Source organism: Propithecus coquereli, unplaced genomic scaffold, assembly GCF_000956105.1.
Source record: "Propithecus coquereli isolate 6110/MARCELLA unplaced genomic scaffold, Pcoq_1.0 Scaffold748, whole genome shotgun sequence".
NCBI lineage: Eukaryota > Metazoa > Chordata > Mammalia > Primates > Indriidae > Propithecus > Propithecus coquereli.
In genome coordinates this window covers 103,729-122,743 of record NW_012153596.1, presented here as the reverse complement: position 1 = coordinate 122,743, position 19,015 = coordinate 103,729, and the positions used below count along the sequence as shown (strand labels likewise).

The window sequence follows — 19,015 nt, the reverse complement described above, 5'->3', positions numbered from 1 at the left end:
ACAGCTTGGATGGAAGTCACTGGATGTGCTTTGATACTATCTGATGACTCAAAGGGTCTCCCATGCTGGTGAAGATGGTGAGGTCAAAAATGCACGTGAGGAGTTAGGATAAAATGATTTCATGAAACAGAGTGTGGCAAAAAGGAGTATTTTCTAAATTAATATATTATTCTATATGTGATTTATAATATGTATGTACAACTAAATTAATAAATTAAATATTATAAGACATTTGAGTGTTCTATTTACATCCCTAAAAATTTATAAATTCAAGTAGGCTAAAATACTTTGGGGCAATCTCTTGGGGATAGCTGGGATCACATTATATTGACGCCATCGTTGAATAACTGTGTGTTTCCCTGGGGCGGGGAGCTTGGGTAGATGACCTCCAATCCCCTCCCCTCCACATCCGGCTTTCTCTTCTCTCCATCTGGGATTCAAGGCGTACCCTGATGGTACTTTCTGCCAGTTAGTTAGCCAAACTAAGTTAAAAGGGAAAAAGCTACTCTCGATGGCCACAATGGGAAACATATACACTTAGAAATTGCTGGTGGCAGTATAAATTGGTCTCAATCCTTCGGACAACAAAATATATAAGCGCTACAAAACTGTTCATCTCCTTTGACTGTGCCATGCCCTCCGGGGCGCCCGGCTGGCCACGGGCCGGGCTCCTCTACTCGTGGTGGCTCGGCTGGTGCTTCTGCAGCGCCGAGCGCCTCTTGAAGACTTGGCCGCATTCGCCGCACTCGCAGCGCCTGGCCCCGCTGTGGATGCGCCGGTGGCGGCTCAGGCCCGAGCTCCTGCGGAAGGCCTTGCCGCACTTGTCGCACGCGTAGGGCTTCAGTCCGCTGTGGATGCGCCGGTGCTTGATGAGGTCGGAGGGCCCGCGGAAGGCCTTGCCGCACTCACCGCACGCGTAGGGCCGCTCGCCGCTGTGGATGCGCGCGTGCTCCAGCAGGCTGGAGCTCTGGCGGAACGCCTTGCCGCACTGGCCGCACGCGTACGGCTTCTCGCCCGTGTGGATGCGCCGGTGCTTGGTAAGCTCCGAGCTCCGCCGGAACAGCTTGCCGCAGTGCGGACACCCGTACGGCTTGGCCCCACTGTGGATGCGCTGGTGCTCGGCCAGCCCATTGACCCCTCGGAAGGACTTGCCGCAGTCGTCGCAGTCGAAGGGCAGGTGGCCGGTGTGCATCCGCTGGTGCTTGAGCAGTTCCTGGCGATCCAGGAAATCCCTGCCGCACACCTTGCAGGCAAAAGGCTTTTCCGCAGTGTGAAGTTTCTGGTGTCGGAAGAGGTGGGTGTTGACTTTGAAGGACCGGCCGCACTCCTCGCAGACGAAGGGCTTCTCACGGCTGTGTACCCTCAGGTGCTGACTAAGGCCCGCGTTCTTCTTAAACCGCTTCCCGCACTCCTCGCACTGGAAGGGCTTCGCCTCCTGCTCCAATTGCTCCCTCTTCTCTCCCGCATCTTCCAGGGCCCGACTGGGGCCAGGCCGGGGCTCTGCGGCCACGTGGCTTTTCCTGTGCTCATTAAACTCCGACACCCCCCTGAAGACCCTCCCGCAATCGCCGCATTCCCAGCCCTTTTTCTCGCTGTGGACCCTCTGGTGCTGAACGAGGAGGACTTTAAGCCGAAAGGTGTCCCCACACTCTTTACATGCAAAATGATGTTCTATAGGCACATTCTGTGGGCTCCCTCCCCTTCCCTCAGAATCCCCGTTCTGTTTGACCTCAGGGCTGGGGTCACCAGCCCTTGGGGAACTTGTGGATGCCATCTCCTGTGGCTGAGTGTCTTCCCCCATCATCTGGTGCTGGCTCACCGAGGTGCTTTCTGAAACAATAAACACAAGACACTGCAGTCTGCACAGGATGAAGGAAGGAGGTTAATCTCTGTCCAGAATCCTCTTCCTCCTGACACAGCACCTGAGCACCGGGCCTGGGCCGGAAGCAAGGATGGCAGAGGCAAGGGGTAGAGGGGCCTTATTCCTGGACACGCCCCCCCAAAGTGGTCCTGAGGAGGCTTCCCCCCCTAGGATGGGCCTCCCAACCCTAACCCAAATCCCCCCAAAGTTCAGCTGGCTCTCTCGACCCTAACCTCAACCTCAAGAGCTCAGCTGGACTCCCCCAACCCTAACCCAAACCCCACAGCAGCTCCGTCAGGCCTCTCCCCCGTTTCCTCACATTTCTTTAGGTTTCTTCCTCACTCACCAGAGCACTTAGCTGGGTCCGTGTCAATGGATGGGTCTGATACCAACAGCACTTGTCCTTGCACCAGGTGAGAGACCAAGGCGGGATTCAAAACAGGAGCTCCTGCCCATGGAAAAGCCATGGGTGACAGGGACAGCCAGAGATGATGTCAGAATAGTGCAGGAACAGGGGAACCCCTTTCAGTCCTCGAAGACCAGGCTGGCTGTGACCTCAGACAGTCATTCCTTCAGTCCAAATGTGCTTCCCGAGGGCTGCTCCCTTCAGGAACCGGAGGAAGCCAGGCTCTGGGCCCACCAGGGGAGCTGACCCCTGCTCCACCTCCTCCTTGTGCACCCCTCGGCACCCACACATTAGACTTCTTGCTCTTCCCAGACCCACAGACTTCCACAATTCCCAAAAGTTCCTCCTAAAAAATCCTCCTCCCCCCACGCATATAGACCCTGAGGGGTGAACAGGAGCATGAGCCTATCAGCCTCTCTCAAAAGAAACTAAGTCCAATGGCCATGCAATTTGTATAATTCATGGGTTAAAAAGAGTATTCTACATTGGAGTGGTAAGTTTGTTACAATTTCTTTCCCAATAAAAGACCAAAGGAAGTTCTTTCTGTGCCACTCTGAGATGTCAGGTGTGGCAGACCCTTTGTATTTCCCCACACCCCAGGGACAAGGTGAGCTTGTATGGTGCTAATCGTGTGCCCCCCCCACTCCCAGTAGATGGCGAATCTGGGGAAGGGCTGGGGCATCCTTACCCACGGAGGTCACGTTCCCATAATACGCCAGTGCTCTCTTCTCAGGATCCAGCCTCAGCCACTCCCTTTTGGTGAGGTAGCATGCCACATCATCAAATGTCACCAAATCCTGAAAGAATTCCCAGGCATAATCTGTCTTTCCATCCATTCTAGAATGAGACGGGGCAAGTGCCAGTGAAACCAGGGACAAGAGGCAAGGACCTGGAGCAGGTGTGTGTTGCTAACATGGATATCTGACCACAAGCCCCAAGAAGTCTTGAGAAGAGAACCTGACCAAGTGCCGGGAGACCCGGGCTGCAGCCCTGGCCTCCCACAGTCTTCCGAAGGGACCTCAGTTCAGTCACTTTCCTGGAATGGAAACTCAGCTCCCCTACCTGGACAATGGGAACTCCAAGCCCAGTGGGCTTCCATTCCTTGGCAGCCTCTGGAAGAGAAGCAGAGGGAGGGCAGGAAGGCGGCAGCTGGGGTCACACTCTGCTGTGAGTCATGCTGGGGCAGGAGGCAGAGGCCAAGGCCAGAATCAGGGAGCAGTGGCGGAATCCCAAGCAGGGCAGAGGAAGCACAGCTCACCTGGGCCTCCGGCGTCTCAAGAGGGACTGCCAGGACCTGGTTTCCTGGGGCTCCGTCCTGGGGAAGGGCAAGACCCTGGGGAGCAGGTGAAGCTAAGGAAAGTGAAAAAAGCCATGAGTGACAATAGTCCTGCCTCCGGGTGCCCTGGGATGAGACTGGCAACTTCCTTTTTCCTGGTTTCAGGTCTTGTAGAGGCTTCTCTCACGTGCGGGTCAAGTGGCGGGCCGAGCACGGGCACGGCTGAGACAGCACACCCCGCACAGGGGAAGGGCCAGCAAAGAAGTCACGCAGCAGGCCAGAGGGAGCCACGACAAGATCAGTGGGCACCAGCCCAGGCATAGCGGGAGCAGACAGGCAGGCAAAGGCAGGGAGACTGGCTCTTAGAGACAGGCCGCCACAGGGCTCCTGACAGCAAGCCTCGAACAGTCCATGCTCACACCAGAAGCATTATCAGAAGAAATAACTAGCAAGTGAGATATCCTTTCTGACTTTGTAGAGGCAACAACAAACTGGATCAGGCCACTGGAGGGAGGAGGGGCAGCGAAGAGCAGGAGCAGGGGCTTCCTGACCAGCAGCGAGGCCCTTAAAAGCCACACCCCGCTGCAATAATTCCCCCGGTGAAAGCGAGACACCTGCAGGTGAGAACATTTCTCTAACATGCTCGACAAAATGAATAGTTGAACAAAACAGCTGGAAAAATAAGCCTCAAAGGTAAGACCTTTAAACATTAAATTGCTAAATAAAAGACCTGGATGATTTGTACAAGTTACCTTTCTCTTCCAAATTGCAAAATGTGTAAAATATTATAGGATTCTACCACGGGCATCTGCACCATAGGCCTCTCACTTCAGTTCCTTCAGAGAGAGTCACAGCTCCGGTTCTGGTGTCAATTCAATTCAACTCATAATTAAATGAAAAGGAAGCCTTTTTACACTCGCTCAAGAAGAAAGACTTTTCTGTAAAATTAAAGATGTTATGTTAAGAAGGACTAATGGAAACATCCACCTGTGGCTGTGATGGAGTAACCAGGACTGGTTTCACGTCCTGTCATAAACAAGTAGAAGACTGGAGACAACAGAAGTGAAACAATGAGCTTTCAGACCTTGGGCAGCAGGAAGCACAGGATCATGATCCCGGGAGAAGAGAAGCAACTGAGGTGAGCCTGATCACCACTCCAGCTCTCTGCCCAGAGGCAATTTCCAGATCGCCAGTGTAGGGAGGGGGACCAACAGCGCTTAGAGACCTCGCCAAGCTGAGGAGACACAGACCAGCACTGAGAGCGGCTGAGGCAGCTGGAAGTTGCAGAGCGGAGTTCCAGAAAGGAGTGAATTATGCAGAAAAACGAGCTTCAAAAATCTGCATAAGGCTCCCCTTGAGTGTTTCCCAACTGCTAAGCCACGCATGCACAGAGTGAAACTCCAACAAAAGCCCGGGAAAAGAATGACCGGGAAGCTGTAGGTGGAACAATTCCCAGGACACACAAAGGTAGGGAGATGTTGAAGGTCTGACCATCCAGCATAGAGTATCCTCTGTGGGCATCTGTGACATTCAGTAGAGAATCCAGAGGGGTTATGCCTTAGTAGTAAGGCTGACCTATCCATATAGCCAAAGCTGCAGAAGACCTGCCTTTAAAAGACTTAACACTAGGCCTCAAAAGGATCAAACTGATCCACAAATAACTACCTCCCCAAATCCAGACACTCAGCAACATAATCTTTATGTCCAATATCCAATCAAAATTACTGAGATGCCAAGAGGCACAAAAATGTGACCCATGGCAAGGGTGACAGAACTCACAAGCAGGGATAACAGCTAGTTTAACTATGTACAAGTATTGAAAGAAAAACAGAAATATAATGAGAGAAGCAGAAGATATGAAAAGAACCAAATGCAACTTTTGGAGGTGAAAACTATAACATTTAAGATGAAAATTTCACTGGATATTAATAGCATATTAGGCACAGCAAAAAAAAATTGGAGAACTTGAAGACATAGCAATAGAAACTATCTCAAATGAAGCTCAGAGAGGACAAATGTTTTTAAAAACAAACACTGTGTCAGTGGCCTGGGGATAATATAAAGTGTTCAAACACCCACGTAACTGGAATCTGAGAAGGTGAAGAAAATGGGGAGGGGATACAAAACACAGTTTAAGAAATAATGGCTTGAAAATTTTCCAAATTTGATGAAAACTGTAAATTCACAGATCCAAGAAGCCCAACCAACCCCTAGCAAGATTTAAAAAGACACATCATAATCAAATTTCTGAAAACCAGCGATAAAGAGAAAATCTTAAAGTAGCCAGATGAAAGAAAGAAACTGCTTTTTGTTCCTTTGGCTACTTTACAAAGATAAGAATGAAGAAGGAACAAAGGAACAAAGAGTAATTGTTGTCTTCTTATCAGAAAACGAGCAAGCCAGAAAACAACTGAATGATATTTTTAAGGTGCTAAAAGAAAAAAGAACCTGTTAACCTAGAATTCTATATTCAAGGAAAATATCTTTCAAAAATGAAGGGAAAATAAAAATGTTTTCAGACAAAAGCTTGGAGAATTCATCAGCAGCAGGTCTATACTGTAAGAAATAATCGAAGGAAGTTTTTCAGGTGGAAGGCAATGATACCAGGTGGAAACCTGGATCTACACAAAGGCACGAAGAGCACCAGGAACGTGAAAATGGAGGGAAAGAGAAAACACTTTACCCCCATCATTACGCTTGATCTTAGCCAAAAGGCTGAGAAGTGATTCCCCTCATTTTTACAGCTTTAAAAAATAACCGGCCGTTTAAAGCAAAAATAACAACAAGGTAGTGTGTGGTTTATAACACACGTGGAGTAAAACATGAGTGTGTGTCGTGGCAAGCCCTTCAAGACTCTGATGCATGCTACTAGGCCAACAGTACAGATAAAATACATACTAAAAATAATCCAGAAGAAGAAAGGTGAAGAAAAAGAAGAAAAAGAGCAGATGGGCAAACAGAAACAAACAGCAAGATTGCCGGACTAAACCATCAGAGGGCAGAGGGTGAAAAAACAGGCTGAACTATATGCTATCAAGAAACTTTAGGCCAGGCGCGGTGGCTCACGCCTGTAATCCTAGCTCTCTGGGAGGCCGAGGCGGGCGGATTGTTTGAGCTCAGGAGTTCGAAACCAGCCTGAGCAAGAGCGAAACCCCGTCTCTACTAAAAATAGAAAGAAATTAATTGGACAACTAAAAATATATAGAGAAATTAGCTGGGCATGGTGGCGCATGCCTGTAGTCCCAGCTACTCGGGAGACTGAGGCAGGAGGATCACTTGAGCCCAGGAGTTTGAGGTTGCTGTGAGCTAGGCTGACGCCACAGCACTCACTCTAGCCCGGGCAAAAGAGTGAGACTCTGTCTCAAAAAAAAAAAAAAAAAAGAAACTTTAAATATAAAACCTTTAAATATTAATATAAAGACACAGGTTGAAAGGATGGAAAACAATATATTAATATTATAACCGACAGGAAGAGTCTAAATAACCCCAATGTCATGAAAAAAAGGAGGGAGAGGATAAATGCAAAAGGTGGCTCAGCACTCCGAAGACACCACTGCAGAGTCTGGGAACTCAGAGCAGGAGGAAAGCCAATAGGTGGCCAACGGAGGATGATGTGCAGCGGCTTACAAAAATGTGATCCTTCAGAGAAGACACAGGCAGGCATAACTCTTGATTGAAAACCCAAAGAGGGGAGAAGATGGCATTTCAGGAGAAAAAAGGAAAAAACTGAGAGTGACTTTTAGCTAGAATGAGTATACCTAGACTTCAATGTGTGTGTGACCACATGGGGTCAAGGCCTAGAAAGGTCTGTTTCCTGTTTCTGTAATGTGGGAATTTTTAATAACCAAACTAAATTTCACTGGTATCAGAAAAGAGCAACAATTTTAAAAGATTTTGGTACACTTTGTTTTCTCCCCCTCTAATCCCATGACAGACTAGATTTTGGTAAACTTTGCATAAGGAAGATGCTAGGCATGCACGAGGATGAGGGCGGAGATCAAGGAGACGGGCTGGGTCAGAAGAACAGCACTTTCACGATTCCCACACAGGCGAGGCAAGCACAGGGGCGAAGGGCTGGCAGGACTTGTGGGCAGTCCACGAAGGGTGACAGCCAGCAAGTCCAGAGGCAGGACCATGGGGCTGTAACTTCCTTGGCTCCTCTCCCGTGCCGTCAGCGCCTTGGGCGTGTGTGGGTAGAAGGCTTCATCTAGCCCCAAAGCCCAAGGAAGCCCATTGCCGCCTTCAACGCGCTGCAGGCACAGGTGCTTCCCCAGTGGGAGTTAATGCCCAGGTGCTAAGCAGCCAAGCCTCTCTGTGTCCCACTGTCACCTGGGCAGGGCCCTGCTGGCCTATTGGATTCTTCCTGGAATCCTGATGTCTGGTTTGACTTTGGCTTCCAAAACAAAATGAACTGGTCATGAATTACTTATACAATTCATTTTTTAAAAAAATTCATTTCCAATTGACACTGTGGTTTGGTTACCAAATGGAACGGGGAGGAGGGACATTGGGTATATGCACCTTCTGAGAAAGATGACCTGTTATAGACCTCTTCTCACTGCCCTCAGGCCAGAGACCTAAGGCTTTAACCCCTCTACAAGGCCCTGGCCCAGCCCCTCAATCCCATTCCCTGCTCCTGTCTCAGTTCCATTCAGTCCTAGATAGGCCAAGGCTGTGGCCCTCGAGGGCTCCAAACCTTCCCTGAATACCATCCCTATGGCTTGTGGTAGGTGGCTCCTTCTAAGAACCCACACCTCAACTCAAATGTCGCCTCCTCAGAATGTCTTCACTCTCCAGCCCCATCACAGTCTACTCAAAACGCTCTCACTAACTAAAAGCTATCCTATGACTGTTGTTTCTACCTGACTCTCCCCAGGAGAAATGTCAGCTCCAACAAGCCAGGGGCTTTCTCCTTCTTGGTTATCCCCAAATCCCAGTGTCTGCAGCAGCTCTCAGCACTGAGTGGGCACATGAGAAGTTGTGGGGCAACTAAATGAATGTGTGCGGAGAGGGGTGTGTTAGAGGGAGTGTGCTTCCACTTACGGAGCACTTGCTACACGTGTCTGGAGTCATGCATACCCCTTCACGGAACTCCATTATCATAGGCTACGGTTATCACTGCCTGCATTTTACAGAGAAGGAAGCCATGGCTCTAAGAGGCTAACTTGCTTAATGTCCAGCTCCCAAGATTTGAGACTTTTCCAACCATACCAGAAGAGAGAAAAAACATGCAACTCTGTATCAGAAGGCAGACTGGTAGTGTCAGCTAAGCCTAATGGTATATATGGGTGTTTGAGGGGCTCCCTTTAAATCATCCTATTAACATGTCCTCACTGCGTAATAGACACAGCATTCTCTCCCTCTCTCTCCCCCCACCCCTCTCTGTCTCTGTCTCTCTCTCTTTCTCTCTCTCTCTCTCACACACACACACACACACACACACACACACATGCACAGTTCTTCCAAGCCACCCATGTTTAATTGAGCAAATCCTCCTGAAGTATTCCATTTAATTGAGCAAATCCTACCGAAGTGTTTTTACTTAATTGGCATGATTAGCTGTTGAAATCCAGGAGCCACAGCCCCCAAATGAGTTGTTGAAAGGCAGGAATTGATAGTAGGAGAATGTACTTTGTTTTGTGTGGAACAGAAACTGTTTTAGATTAGAAAAATGTGTTCTCTTTGATTTTAACTAATGCCATTTGCTTCTGTAACCGTGCTTGCTTTTAGTTGTTAGTCAAATGTAGTTAAAAAAACAGGGCAGGAGTAACTCCATGACAGGCTGAACTTCCTAGAGTAGGCCTAAGTCTCAGTCCCCCTCCCCAAACGCAGATCAGAACTGGCGCCGGCGCGAAAATTGAAAATCCTGAGGCTTGGGACCACCCAATCAGGGGTCAAAACAATCCTCCACTTTTAAAGGAACCAATGGACAAAGGGGGAAAGGGGATGGTGGGCTCAGCACATCGTATGCCACCGGTGTGTCGTGCGCAACCAAAAGTATAAAAGCTTCACTTTTACCCCGGGGCGGGGTCCTGGTTCCTAGGGAGGCCACTGTGTTGGTGCTCTGGGACTTGGACCCTAGCTCGAGCTAGCAAATAAACTCCTTTGCCATTTGCATCCTCGGTGACTCTGCTTTTCTGTTCCTGGGGCCGAGGGGGACCGGTTCTTACATTGTTAATTATCCTTTCCCAGGTAGCAACAGGAGTGGCCCTTCCTATACCTGATGGGGATGAGATCACCAGGGCTGAGGGACCCCATTTCTGAGGCCATGGGAGGAGAGGAGGTGAAGGAATGCTGCCTGAGCAGGAGCTGGAGATAAGGGCAGAAGTTAACTGCCCAGTTGGGGGACATTCCAGTGATCCGGGAGTACAGCAAAGCAGACTCCCACCTTAAAGCCTGAGGGGCCTCATGCCTAAAAAGCTGCGGAGCGGCTTGACATGAAAGCCACCCATGGCTGTAAAGAAGATTGCAAAAAGCAGACCCCCACCTTAAAGCCTGAGGGGCCTCATGCCTAAAAAGCTGCGGAGCGGCTTGACATGAAAGCCACCCATGGCTGTAAAGAAGATTGCAAAATGTCAGCCCGGGAGAAGGGACGTCAGGCTCCAACTCTTAAAAAACACCAGGTTGAGTTCCTTCCCTCCCCTTTCTCAGTAGAATGCCTCAGTTAATGGAGAGCTAACTTCCCAATAAGAAGTACTAATCTCTTTGTTCCTCAATCCAATGGGCCACAGCTGCTGATAGTAGAGATACTATCTATACACACCTTAACACGTAGTTGTGCTTAGTAACAGCTATGTGTTCCTGCTTCTATAGATAAAAGGCATCTTGTGACTTTTAGGAGAGAATGATCAAAGGATGTCAGCCCAGAAGATAAGAGCAGTTTGCTATTCTAAGCCTGAGGCAATGTTTTCATCTCTCTCCTGAGTTCATGTCTCAGTAAATGAGGAACTAGTAAAGTAGAAAGAAGTACTGGTCTCTTTTGTTCCCATTTAGATTATACACTTTACTGCTAACCCATGAGCTTTTCACGTGAAATCATTGTAATCTATAGCATAAAAAAGAGAATAAAAACGGTGCTAGATTTCAGTCAGTCCCACCTGGCTCACGGGAATGCTGGTGGTCCCATAATCTTCCCCGCACCCTTTCCCCTTACTTTTTGTGTCCATGCCTTTGTCTCTCCCATCTCTTGCAACACACACTGCCTGTGGACCCAGTTATATCGGGGGTGTTGCGAACCCCCGATATGTACCAGTTCACCTGGGGGACTTAGTGTGAGAGCGCCTCAGCTCTCAGTGGCTGAGTGATCACCACCCATAGTGAACAGAGCCCCTGGACACACAGAGATCATTTAGAAGGTGTTCATAAAAACAGAGGAAAAAAGTGGGCTGTGCTTTCAAAAAAGGAAGCTAAATTCTGCGTAATTCACCAAGTGTATCAGGTGAAGAGCTTCAGGAACAGCACAGGAAGATCACTAAGGAAGATAATACACATGAATCCCTCCTGCAGTTGAAACTAAAATTATCATCAAGCCTAGAGGCCATCGGATCATTTAGGATCTATGTTGCACAACTGTTCCATTTTAAAATGATGGAACTAATCAGGAAAAGAAGTTGGATGCTCTGACAGAAGTGACAAATGCAGGTGTCCACTGCCTTCCAAAAGTGGATCTTGGGGAATCGAGGTTGGAGCAATTTCAAACAGAACATGAAAATCATTGTGATGCACCTGATGGACACACAGGGTAATGCTGACCTTGAATGTAAGGCACAGCAGAAAAGCATGCCCCAAATCTCGTAGGGTGCATGCCCCCTGCATACAACTGGGAAATAGAAGGTTGGAGAAATACTATGGGAAAACAAATCTTCAACTCTTAATGTAAATAGTACTATCCTCCTTCCTGAAATGAGATCTGAAGATAGTCTAAAGACTATAAACTCCCAGAGACCAAAGGCTCTGTCAAGGTCAAATGCAGATTCCACACCAATCCTAGCCAAGCACCATGTACATTGCAGCTGTTTAACAAACATCTGCTGCTCGAAACATGGAAAATAATGATGTCAATGTTAATCGAGTACCTGGCAATTTGAAAAATTTTGCGTTCTAAAACATGAGCGCTCACATGAATGAACAAATCTTCCTGTTATGTGCTTTAGATCACAATGTAAATTTTAACTGATTTATTTCAATCAAATTTATCGCATGGAATCAGAAACACTAAGAGGCCCAAAATAATCATTTCACTTTGATCTGAAAGAGCAGAAATTAAGAGTTTAATTCAACAGAGACAAAAAACAAACCCATGTCACAAAAAGTGGTGAATAATTAGGTGTCTTCCAGTTAACCTTTGAGGTTAAGACCCTTCTTCCCCACAAGGATCTGATTACTAGTAAAGGTAGCTTCTGAGCCTAAAAGATCAGCATTCAACTGATTCTATCACACAAATAACCAAGCAATCTCCTCTGACAGGTGCCATCCTTCCCTGGGCCTTGGGGTTGGGAAGAAGCAGCAAACCCACCCAAATAAGACCTATATGGCAGGTTACAGAAGCTTCCAAGGGCTGCTAAGTAACACCTGGACTCCCTCAAGCATCTAAATAAGAACCTGTAGAAGAATGTCCTCAGGCCCTGAAGCGTGAGTTTACCCAGAAGACAACAGGTGGCTTGTGGTGTTCACTTTGGTTCTGGGTCAGAGCTAATATGCCCTAAAGGGTGTCTTTATAGGTTTCCACTCCTAAGAGATCTCCTTCAGATGAGTGCCTCAGCTCCCTCTCCCATCCAAATGATCACCTGCACTCCCAATTCTCCCTGACTTGTGCTGCTTAGATTGAGAGAATTGTCTCTGGGTAGACAGTTCAGCAACATTGACATAAATGAAAATATAAGTGCTTCTGGAACCAAAATGATACTTCTCAATGTCCTGTATCCCCACCCATGGGGTCTCCGGTGGGGCCAGCAGACATGGTGGGTAAACACTCAGACTTACCCAAAAGAGACACACAGGGATGGCTCATCATGTCTCAGAACGATTCTCAGAGACTAGCTCAGCGGGTAAGGTCCCACCTGTTGGATTGAAATAATTCAGGTGAACCGAAGGAGACTCATGTGCACCTTCCAGGAACCTGTCCTCCTGTGTGGTGAGTGCTCAGCTGAAGATCCCGATGCACTCCGGCCAGGTGGGAAGTGACCCCCAGCCAGCCTCTGGGCCACGGTGACCTGGCCTCTGTGCTCCCCTTCCTGTCCAGCCAGGAGGTGGAAGCAAAGGCCCCACTTGGCCCAACCCTGCACTGTGCAAACAGGCTGCTACTCGAAGTAGCAGAATCCTGAAGGGCCAAAAGAGAGGATGTCTCACCAGGAAAGTCTGTTTCTCTTGGGATATTTGTGTCTGTGTGTGTCTTTTTCTGTGTGTGTGGGTGGGAAGGCATCTGTTTCCTCTCTCACTTTGCTTGGGCACCTGTCTCTCTCTGTTTAGGTTTCCATCTTCTTTCCCTTCTATAAAAAGCCAGAAGGTAGACCAGAAGGGGATTTTGTAGTTTGTTGTACTTAATTGAGGAAAGGTTTATGTTCCCATTTCCCCAAGAAGATGTATGGCATCTTACTAAAAATCAAAATAAATTTTAAGTATAGCTCTCTTCAGGTTACACTGCCTGGATAGAAAAGATTCTGAACTGGGGGTTGGGTGGGATGCTGTGCAAATCCCAAGGAGGCTGGTTAGGCAAGGGCTGGATTCTTGGGTTCGAAACCTGGTTTAGAGTTCACTAAGAACTCAAGTGGCAGAGTAGAAGGTCTTGGTGAGGCCAAGGGATCTGCATTTTTTGTAAGCACTCCAAGAGATTATGTATGATGAGGGGCTGCACTTCCTTAACACTGGGCCTGTCTAGAATCTGGAGGTTCCCTCATCTCTAGCTCTCATCAGACAGGATTCCTGCCCAGGAGCCTCCCAAAACAGGAGCCCACTCTCTCCAAGTCTGTGCTGATGGTCAGAAGAGAATTCACACTTTCTAGCAGCTTTTCAAAGAGGTCTCTCATGGACAGAAGGCTGAAAACCACTGCTCAATTTGATTCTAAATAGAGATTCAATAACATTTTGGGGGAATGTTCTGAACTGTGCCAGACACTGTGCAAATTGTTTCTTCTTAAAGGCCCATGGCGGGAGGGGAAGGACAGAGGAAGCGGTGAGGCAGCATTAGTACCTAGGGGAGGTGCTGTTCCAGCAATCCCATCTGAAATCCTCTTGTAAAGGAGAAATGTTCGGGTTGAGGTTGAAGAGGAAATGTTTGACTGACCAAGGAGACTGGAGGGGGCCGCCAGCCCAGCTAGGCCAAGGCTGGCTGGAGGGCATCAGTTGGAACAGGATGGGTCCTCCGGGAAGAGGGCCAGGAATGGGGGGATGTTTGAAAGGGACCATGGGCTTTGGGCAGCAGGCAAGTGGGGGTGTGTGGAAAAAGACATGTAATTAATTACCCAAATATAGACTGGAGGAGCCAGCAAAAGAGTTTAATGGGGGGGCACTGGAGTGGGAGATGGTGGCCCCCAAGAGGGCAAGAGAAAAAGCCGTTTAGAGAGAGGGCCCTGAACTGGCCTTCACGCAGCCAGGGCTGCCCCCTTCCGCTCCCTCCCCGCAGGTCTCAGGCTCTAGGCTACCTACCTGCCCCCAACCTCCCAGCCAAGCTAAGGCTTGACACCCCCCCACCCGAAAGCAAAGGAGGAGCTCCCCCAGCAGGAACCGTCCCCAGCCCACCCACCCAGTGCCCCAGACATGGGCTCGACCCCTTCAACAGACTGGGGAAAAGTCTTTTAACCATCCTCCCCCCGTAACGCCCCCACCCCCTCGGCTTCCTTTGCGCGCTTCGGGCGGGGGTCCTCTCTCTCCGCCCCAGACAGGGTCCTAACCCCTAGCGTCCCCCAAACAGCAGAGTAGGCCTCTGCAAGTCTGCGATTCCCGCCCCTGACCGCCGCCCCCCGCCCGCCGCGGGAAGGCCTTTGGGCCTGGTCGTACCAATCATCCGGGACCCGTTCCCCTCTCTGGCCACCTTCAAGGCCGAGTAGCTCCCCACAGGCCCAGAGACACCCGCCCCACATCGCACACTCTCCCGCGGCCCGCACGCTCACCCCGGCCTCGCACACACTCCAGCGTCCCCCTGTACATCCTCCCGCGGCCCCGCACGCTCACTTCGACCCGCACATCCTTGTGCCGCCCTCGTGATCACTTCGGCCCCACTCTCTCCCGCACCCCCCCGCAATCCTCCCGCGGCCCGCGCGCTCACCCGGGCCCGGCGGCGGCTGACACGCGGCCTTGGCAGAGCGGCGTTGGTGCGGCTCAGGCAGGCCCGGCGTGGCAGGAAGCGCCACGGAGCCGCCAGCGCCCAGCTGAGCCCAGCAGCCCCGCGGCGCGTTTCCGGAGTCTCAGGCACCGCCGTGGGTACTGGGAGAGCGAGGCCCCGCCCCGGCCCCGGCCCCGATTGGCCTGGAGAGGGGGCGGGGAGGGAAAGGGGCGGGGTTAGGGGCGGGACGGAGCGGGGAGGCGTGTCTGGCCAGACGGCTGGGGAGCGGCGCGAACCGGCTGGGTACTGCTTGGGTGGAGGGGGGGAGGAGTGGAACGAATGCGCGAAGGAATGAGTGAACTAGCCAACAAATCGACCAACAGACTAAGGAGGGAACGAAGGGATGGAAAAGTCCCCTCCCCCTTGGGCGCCTTTAGGGTGGTGGTGGGAGTGGAGGGTTGAGAACAGAGGGTGAAGACAGAAAAGCCAGCCCCTCACCGAAGGGATCAAATTCCTCACAGAGCTACTAAAGACGCTGTGAATCCTTGCTGTGCCAGGTACTGAAAATACAGCTGTGTGCAAAGTCGGGCCTCATCCCTGCCCTAAGGGGGCACACATTTTGTGCCCTAGAGCTCCTGTGAGTGTATGTGTGTGTTTTGCTGTGGAGAATGCAATCGACAAGTAAATACTTGCGTTAATTTCAAAATAACAGGTCGTGCTATGAAGAAAAAAAAGCAGGGTCCTTGGATCAGAGGTGCTGCAAGCAGATGACAGTCAGTTCTACATGAATTTTTTGTCGGTCAACAAAAATCTACGAAGCTGCTGCTGTCCCTGCACTGTGCTAAGCCCTGGTGAGATGGGTCATTGCTTTCCTGAAGATTCTGGTTTAGTGAGGAAGCCAGTAATAAACAAAGATCAGCATAAAACACCTAAGAAGAGTGCTGACAACTTTGAAGAACATCAATCAGGGTGATGTTTGGGAGTGATGGGTGGGGGAGTCAGTGAGGCTAGGGCTGAGGGGAGAGTTGGAGGACAAGAAGGACTTGTAGGACTCAGCCATGTGAAGGTGAATGAAGACAGGAAGAGCCTCCACAGGTGAAAGGAAGTGCAAATGCCCTGTGACAGGAACAACTTTGGCATATTCTAGGCTCCAAAAGGAAAATGCAGCTGGAGTGCAGTGAGCAAGCGAGAAAAGAGAAGTGCTGGGGGGGGGGTGAAGCCTGGCACTGAAATTGATTCTGAGGGTCGTGGTCTAACTTCCTGTCTTCATTTTTTATGAATAAGCATTTAATGCATTATTAGCGATAATGATCATAACCAACTTCTTAAATATTCTTGTAACAAATTTATCCCCTAGATGAGAATTTTTTTCTTATTTTCTCTCCCCATTGTATTATGAAAGTTTTGCAACATACAATTGAACAATTGAAAGAATTGCACCCACCTACCAATCTAATATTCTACAATTAGCATTATGCTGTACTTGCTTGATTGCACGGTTGTCCTTATGTTACTGATGCATTACAAAGTAAGTTGCAGACATTGGTATACCTCACCCCTAAACACATCAGCATGTATCTCATTAACTAGACATCAATTATTTCTTTACTGTTCTTTTATATTTTTGAGGCAAAATTTACAAGCAGTGAAATGCACAAATATGAAGTGCCACGTATAGTGAAGTTTTCCAAATGCATACATACTCCAAACCCCTATTAAAACACAGAACATTATCAACACCCCAGAAATTTCCCATTTGCCCCTTTCCAGTCAGTCTCTGCCACAATCCTACACAGAGGCAACCACTATTCTAATTTTTCTTACCATAGACTACTTTTGCCTGTTAGAGCAATTACTATTCCATGTGAATGGAACAAGATAGTATGTACTATTTTGTGTCTGGATTCTCTCATTCAGCATGATGTGTTTGAGATTTATCTATGTTGTTGAATGTGTTACTGTTCCTTTCATTTTATTGCTGGGTAGTAAGTAGTCCATCATATGGATATATCAGAATTGGTTTATTCATTCACTAGGGTTATCATCTGGACTCTTTTCAGTTTAGACTATGATAAATAAAGTGACTATGAATATTCATGTACACTTCTTTGTGTAGACATATGCTTTTATTTTTCTTGGGTAAATACCTAGGAGAAGAATTGCCACATCATAGGATAGTTGTGTATTTTACAAGAAACCACCAGAATGTATTCCAAAGTGGTTGTGCAATTTACACTCCCATCAGAAATGTATGAGAGTTCCTTTTCTTTTCCATTCCCATCAACATTTGGGTCTATCATCCTTTATTTTTAGCCATTCAAGTGGCTGTGAAGTGGTATCTCATTGTTATTTCAATTATCATCTTCCTGATAACTAATTATGTTGACTGTGTTTCTGTGTGCTAACTAGCCATTTCTACATCTTCCTCTGTAAAGTGTCTGTTCAAGTAGTTTGCCTAATTTTGTGTGGTTGTTGGTCTTTTTATTATTTACTTGTAAGTGTTCTTTTTTAAGAAACTAGATCTATCAAGGTATATTTGACATACAATAAACTGTCAATTTGTCATGTTTAAATTACACAACTTGACAAGCTTTGACATGCACACATACATACACACACAAACTATGAAACAATCACCACAATCAAGACAATAAACGTATCCACTACCCTCAGTGTTTCCTTAGCTTTGGGTAATCCCTCCACCCCCCTCCTGTCCCCAGGCAACCACTGATCTGCTTCCTGTCACTACAGGGTAGTTTGTATTTTCTAGAGTTTTGTATAAATGGAATGATGTAATAAGTGTTTTTTTGTGTTTGGTTCTTTTCACTCAAAAAAAATTATTTGGCGATTGTGTTGCCAATGTGATAGTATTAAGAAGTGGTGTCTTTAAGAGGTGATTGGGCCACGAAGGATCTGCCCTTGTGAGAGGGATTAAGGCTCTTATAAAAGATGCTTCACACAGCATTTGGCTAGCTTGCTCTCCTGCCTTCCACTGTGTGAGGACGCAGTGTTGCTCCCTTCCAGAGGGTGCAATAAGAAGGCCCTCACCAGACAAATACCAGCACCTTGACCTTGGTCTTCCAAGCCTCCAGAACTGTGAGAAAATAAATTTTGTTCTTTATAAATTACTCAATCTCAGGTATTCTGTTGTAGCAGCACAATGGACTAAGACACTGGGTAATTTATAAAGAAGACAAATTTATTTCTCACAGTTCTGGAGGCTGGGAAGTCCAAGGTCAAGGTGCTGGCAGATTTGGTGTCTGGTGAGGGCTACTCTCTGCTTCCAAGATGGCACCTTCTTGCTGTATACCTTACATGGCAGAAGAGATAGAAGGCAAAAAGGGCCAAGCAGCTTTCCAAAGCCTCTTTTAGAAGGGCATTAATTCCATTCATGAGGGTGGAGGCCTCATGATTTAATCACTTCCCCAAAGTCCCCACATATAATCACCTCTGGGTTTAAGTTCCAACATATGAATTTTGGAGGGACACATAGATTGAAACCACAGCAGAGATTCATTCATATTGATGCATGTCTCAACAGTTCCTTCCCTTTTATTGCTGGCTAATATTCCATTGCATGCAGGTACCATGATGTGTTTATCCATTCATCTCTTGATGGACATTTGGGTTGTTTCCGGGATGGGGCTACTACAAATAAAGCTTCTATGAAAGTTTGTGTACAAGTCTTTATAAGGACATATATTTACTTTTATCTTGGGTAAATACTGAGGCGTAATATGGCTGTATAATATAGTGGAGGTACATTTAGCTTTTTAAAAAACTACCAAACTGTTTTCCAACGTGGATGTACCATTTTATATTCCCACCAGCAGTGTATGAGAGTTCCAGTTGTTCTGCATTCTTGTCGACGCTTAATATGTGCAACCTTTTTATTTTTAGCCATTCTAATAGGTGTACAGTGCAATCTTATTGTAGTTTTAATCTGGACCTCCCTAACTAGTCATGTGAGTATATTTTCATGTCCCCATTAGCCATTCATATGTCTACTTTGATGAAGTGTCTGTTCAAACTTTTTCCCATTTCGTTATTATTGGGTTGTTTGTCTTATTATGTTGTGAGAGCTCTTTATATATTCTAGATACAAGTCCTTTGTCAAGTATATGCTTTGAAAGCATTTTCTCCCAGTCTGTGGCTTACCTTTTCATTTTCTTAACAGTGTTTTTTGCAGAGCAGAAATTCTAAATTCTGAAG

The 19,015-nt window shown here is 47.8% G+C and overlaps 1 protein-coding gene across 2 annotated transcripts; it reads right to left on the bottom strand.

Annotated features, from left to right (window-relative positions):
• Positions 1–262: 262 nt before the first annotated feature.
• ZNF275 (zinc finger protein 275) lies at positions 263–14,883 on the bottom strand. 2 transcript variants are annotated; one of them, XM_012661970.1, is made up of 7 exons: positions 14,807–14,883; positions 12,526–12,602; positions 3,526–3,617; positions 3,330–3,379; positions 2,956–3,104; positions 2,208–2,309; positions 263–1,830 (listed from the first exon to the last, which is right to left on the bottom strand). In XM_012661970.1, exons 2-7 carry the CDS (start codon positions 12,554–12,556, stop codon positions 674–676), a joined length of 1,581 nt encoding a protein of 526 aa, XP_012517424.1. In that variant the 5' UTR covers positions 12,557–12,602; positions 14,807–14,883; the 3' UTR covers positions 263–673. The 2 variants fall into 2 exon arrangements, with proteins under 2 accessions (XP_012517424.1, XP_012517425.1); XM_012661971.1 differs by lacking the exon at positions 3,330–3,379 and having other exon boundaries at positions 2,956–3,064.
• Between the last annotated feature and the right edge of the window lie 4,132 nt (positions 14,884–19,015).